Raw genomic sequence first — 5514 nt, forward strand, 5'->3', positions numbered from 1 at the left:
ATACATATATGTATACACACACACACACACACACACACACACACACACACACACACACACACACACACATATATATATATATATATATATATAAATGTATATGTACGTATGTATATATATATATATATATATATATATATGCCTATATATATATAGGTAGATATATATACATATATATATATATATATATGTATGTATATATATATATATATATATATACACACGGAGTTAAACACGACAGCATTTTGGCACTGGTTAATCTTCTTACTGAGATTTTCAATTTTCCTCACAGTAGGTCTCATTTCAGGAGGGTGGGCAAATACAAGCCTTCCAAATTCTTCCATATTTAATTAACGTTTCGACTTCAGGGAGTCATCCTCAGAATAGTTACAAGAGAAAAGTCACAATTTTCAAAGCTACATGATTCACAATTGACAATGGTGTACAGACAACATGGGTTTAAATATGGGCCGCTTGGGAACGGTGCATGGTTCGTGACCCGCTACGTAGCCGGGCACTACGTCTTGGAGGGGAAGGGGGAGGGGGAGGGGGAGGAGGAGGGAGAGGGGGGAGTCAGGTAAGGTAGGTCTTCTCGCTGGGTCACCACGCTGGTCATGTGGGGGTTGGTGAGGTGTAGGAGGGGGAGAGGAAGGAGGTGGGTGTTGCTGTTGTTGGGCTCCAAATCTCGTGGAAGAATTAAATAGCGGGATGGCAGAAATCATATTACATTGAATATTAATAATTGGAGCTCTCTCCCTAATGTGGATGGCTTCAAGCATTTTTAGTTCCTTAATTTTGGCACAGTGTGCAACTATCCTAGTGTTATCCACGATTGTCTTCCTATCGATTAAAGCCTGGTGGTATTGGAGGTGGTGTTGTTTAATTGCTCCTTGTTGTAAATGTAGGGACAACCGTCTACTCAGTTGGCATGTCGTGAACTCAATGTATGGAGAATTACGGGGTGCGCAGCCCCCAGTAGTACAGTGATATTCATATATGACATTGGTTCTCGATAATATGCCGCCATTGCCAGACAGATTGTTTTTCACAACAAGGGAACAGGTACGGGGGTTGTCATAGAATATAATAACTTTTAAGTTATCGTAATCACCTATTGGCTTACAATTTCTATGTATGATGTCTTTCATGTGTTTCTCATCTTGGCGGTACGAACTACAATAAATATTCTGGTAAAATACAGTAACGGTCTTGGCTTGGTCCGGTATATTCACAGCAACTTTACGTTCTAGCAAATCCTTAGTTACACTATCAAAGTCTTGATTAGAATAACCATTATTTACTAGCATCTGGCGCAGGTAAGTAAGTTCTAAGTGGAGCATATGCCAAGAGGAACAAATGGAAATTGCCCGCCGGACATATGCTCTAATAACGCCTTTCTTATAATTACGAGAACATTCACCAAGACCGTTCATGCATTTACCGCTATCCGTGGGCTTGCGATATACCGTAGTATTAAATTTGTTAGATGTCGCATCCACCAAAACATCAAGAAAAGGGATCTTATTATTAACATTGAGCTCTATAGAAAATCATAGCCCTGAAATGGCTTGGAGATTAGATCTGAGCTCTTCTAGTAAATGCACGTCAGAAACACAAACAAAGATATCATTAACGTATCTCAGATATAAATGTGGTTTCGTGGTTAGGGAATGTAAGGCTTCAGTTTCTATGTGAGACATAAAGGCTTGAGCATAAAGGACCCCCAAAGGAGAGCCCATGGCAACGCCATCTATTTGGACAAAAAGTTTACCTTGAGGACATTTGAAAGGGGCTTCGGTAGTGCAAGCAAGAAGCATCTCCTTCATGATAGTTAAAGGCATTTTAGGTGGTGGTAGTGTCGGGTGATGGTAAACATAGTCTAGAATAATCTCAGTAGTTCTTAAAACTGGAATGTTCGTGAAGAGACTGTGGGCCATCCCGCTATTTAATTCTTCCACGAGATTTGGAGCCCAACAACAGCAACACCCACCTCCTTCCTCTCCCCCTCCCCCTCCTACACCTCACCAACCCCCACATGACCAGCGTGGTGACCCAGCGAGAAGACCTACCTTACCTGACTCCCCCCCTCTCCCTCCTCCTCCCCCTCCCCCTCCCCCTTCCCCTCCAAGACGTAGTGCCCGGCTACGTAGCGGGTCACGAACCATGCACCGTTCCCAAGCGGCCCATATTTAAACCCATGTTGTCTGTACACCATTGTCAATTGTGAATCATGTAGCTTTGAAAATTGTGACTTTTCTCTTGTAACTATTCTGAAGATGACTCCCTGAAGTCGAAACGTTAATCAAATATGGAAGAATTTGGAAGGCTTGTATTTGCCCACCCTCCTGAAATGAGACCTACTGTGAGGAAAATTGAAAATCTCAGTAAGAAGATTAACCAGTGCCAAAATGCTGTCGTGTTTAACTCCGTGTGTATTAGTGAGAATCTGCGCCCTAAATATATATATATATATATATATATATATATATATATATATATATATATATATATATATATGTGTGTGTGTGTGTGTGTGTGTGTGTGTGTGTGTGTGTGTGTGTGTGTGTGTGTGTGTAAGGATTATTATCATGATGTCATACTGGAGGAAATACGGTGTATTAGAATGTGCTTCAAGTACCGGGGGTTTTCTATATGCGGGAATACTGTATTTTGTTCTGAATATTGGGATGTTCCGAATATTAGAGATTCCCGATAGGGAAAACAATCCACATTCTAGATTTGTAAAAACTTGAACTAGAAACAACTCTTGGCATATATATGAATCCCATGTGGCACGCTAGACTCTTCGCACATCCCATAAGTAGCACTGTGGCCATGGAACAATTCTAAAAGACTTCAAGTTTTGCATTTGGTCAAACACCTAGGGCAAAGTTAAGAGCATGTATACATATATATATGTGTATATATATATATATATATATATAATATATATATATATATATATATATATATATATATATATATATATATATCACTTAGACAATATATATATAACGTTAGAACCACTGTTGGAGTAGAAAAGACTGGAGAAAGGGAATCTATGTATTTCGATTGCAAACTGCAATCTTCTTCAGTAGATACAATTAAGAATAGTGAGTCTACTTAAGTAGCACCCTTGACATGAGAAAGGGGAACATTGGGAGAGGTCTCTACCCTCGGCTCACTCCGTTTGCGAGGTCAGGAGGCAAATGTGTTTTTAATAGGCTGGTGATGAAAAGTCCTGAAATTATATCCGGGGACCATTGCCCCTTTGAAATGTTTATATTGGGCTGCTATTCAATTATAGTAGATCTACCATTTTTCTCCTGTTCCAATCTAAACAATGTTTAAATTGCTTAACATGTTGGAGCACAGCTGAGCTTTCTTGTCCATATTTAAAGGAACGTTTATGTTCGATCATCCTAGTGTTCAAATCCCTTCCAGTCTGTCCGATGTAAACGGGGAGAAATCCCTTCGGGCTGCGTCAAAAAAAAAAAAAATTCATACATATTTCCTCACCCCCCATCCCCCACCCACTCCCCCTCATGCATCACAGCATCATCTATACACAACCCCTCTCCATTCACCCCTATCTTCTGTCCTCTCCCGTCCTTCCTCCACAGACATTCCTCTCTTTTGTAAAGCCCCTTTCACCCCATCCATCCATCTCATCCTAGGACGCCCCCTCATATTCACTCCTTCCACCTCCGCCTTCCACACTTCTTTTACCAATCTTTCTTCACTCATTCTTTCCATGTGTCCAAACCGTCCTAATACTCTTTCATCAACTCTATCTCCCAGTTCCCTTTCCACCCTTGTTCTCCTCCTCACCTCCTCATTTCTCACTCTATCTAGCCTAGTAACCCCTATCATACTTCTCAGACATTTCATCTCAAACACATTCAAACTCCTTCTCTCTTCCTCTCTCATGTTCCATGTTTCTGCCCCGTACAATGCTGTTGGCACACTCACTCCTTCATATAACCTCCTCTTAGCATCCATTCCCAGATGTCTATTTCTCATTACACTTTTCAATCCACCAAGGCATTTACTCACTTCTCTCAATCTACATTCTACCTCCACCCCCACTCCTCCCTTTCCTGACATTTTTACTCTTTGGGATGAAAATTGGGGTTCATTTGATAACTTTTTTGCTGATTTAAATTCGTTAGCCTCCAACATTAAGTTTAAAGTTGAATGGGAAGAACAAGGTAAGCTCATTGTTCGTGACGGGGACAAGCTTGCTTTTACCATCTATAGAAAAGAAACCCATTCTGGTAGTTATCTTCATTTCTTCAGCAGTCACCCAGAAAAAAGTAAAAAGTAGCATCGCCTCAGGATTATTTCTTCGAGCTCTTAGAATTTGCAGCCCCCAGTTTCTTGAAGGAGAACTAAATATAATAAAATCTCAACTTAGTAAATTAGCTTACCCGGATTGGTTCTTGGTCAAAGCCCTCAGCCGAGCGAGATCCAATTTTTTCAACACCGCCCCCATTTCCTCTAAATTTTCATTGGACAAGAGCTCTTTAATCGTTCCCTTTTCTGATTCATTTATTCCTTCGACCAAGTTTCTTCAAAAAGACAAATTAAATCTAATTAATTATTACCCTAACACCATTAATAAAAAGGTGATAAATGTCCACAAAAAGTTGAAAGAAGAGCATAGACAAGGGGTATATTCGATTCCATGTAAAGGTTGTGACTTAGTTTACATCGGACAGACTGGAAGGGATTTGAACATTAGGATGATCGAACATAAACGTTCCATTAAATATGGACAAGAAAGCTCAGCTGTGTTCTAACATATTAAGCAATTTAAACATTGTTTAGATTGGGACAAAGCTGAGCTTATTTATAAATCCAGATGTGAGTTCAGGAGAAAAACGGTAGAATCTACTATAATTGAATAGCAGCCCAATATGAACATTTCAAAGGGGGCAATGGTCCCCGGATATAATTTCAGGACTTTTCATCACCAGCCTATTAAAAACACATTTGCCTCCTGACCTCACATACGGAGTGAGCCGTAGAGACCTCTCCCAATGTTCCCCTTTCTCATGTCAAGGGTGCTACTTAAGTAGCACTCACTATTCTTATTTGTTGACGAGATAAACACCATATGAGGACGGAGCCTTTATTTGTACGACGTTTCGCTTGTTACAGGTTTTTCAAGTACAAGTTGAGATACAAATGTTTAACATCTCGCCCCACATTATTCCCCTAATACCCATGGCCAGCAAAATATTAAATATCTAAACCACCCTTTGTGGACATTTCGCCCACGGACGTTTGGGCCAGCATTCTCATCCTTTCCCAGTGTCCAATCCCTCCTCCTCCTCCTCCTCCTCCTCTTCCTTCCCCCCCTTTTCTCTCCCCGTTCCCTTCTTTCCCCTTATTTAATCTCAAGCATTTGTATCTCAACTTGTACTTGAAAAAGCTGTAACAAGTGAAACGTCGTACAAATAAAGGCTCCGTCCTCATATGGTGTTTATCTCGTCAATCTTGTCGGCAAAC

General features: G+C 40.4%; 1 protein-coding gene across 1 annotated transcript in view; it reads right to left on the reverse strand.

Moving 5' to 3' along the window:
• LOC143041245 (NK1 transcription factor-related protein 1-like) overlaps positions 1 to 1937 on the reverse strand; it is a 6909-nt gene extending 4972 nt beyond the window's left edge. Inside the window, exon 1 of the mRNA XM_076213082.1 lies at positions 1772 to 1937. Coding sequence (XP_076069197.1) covers positions 1772 to 1937 — 166 coding nt within the window. The remainder of the gene's footprint in view (positions 1 to 1771) is intronic.
• Between the last annotated feature and the right edge of the window lie 3577 nt (positions 1938 to 5514).

Source organism: Oratosquilla oratoria, chromosome 30 (genome assembly GCF_046742065.1).
Source record: "Oratosquilla oratoria isolate Oo_2021 chromosome 30, ASM4674206v1, whole genome shotgun sequence".
NCBI lineage: Eukaryota > Metazoa > Arthropoda > Malacostraca > Stomatopoda > Squillidae > Oratosquilla > Oratosquilla oratoria.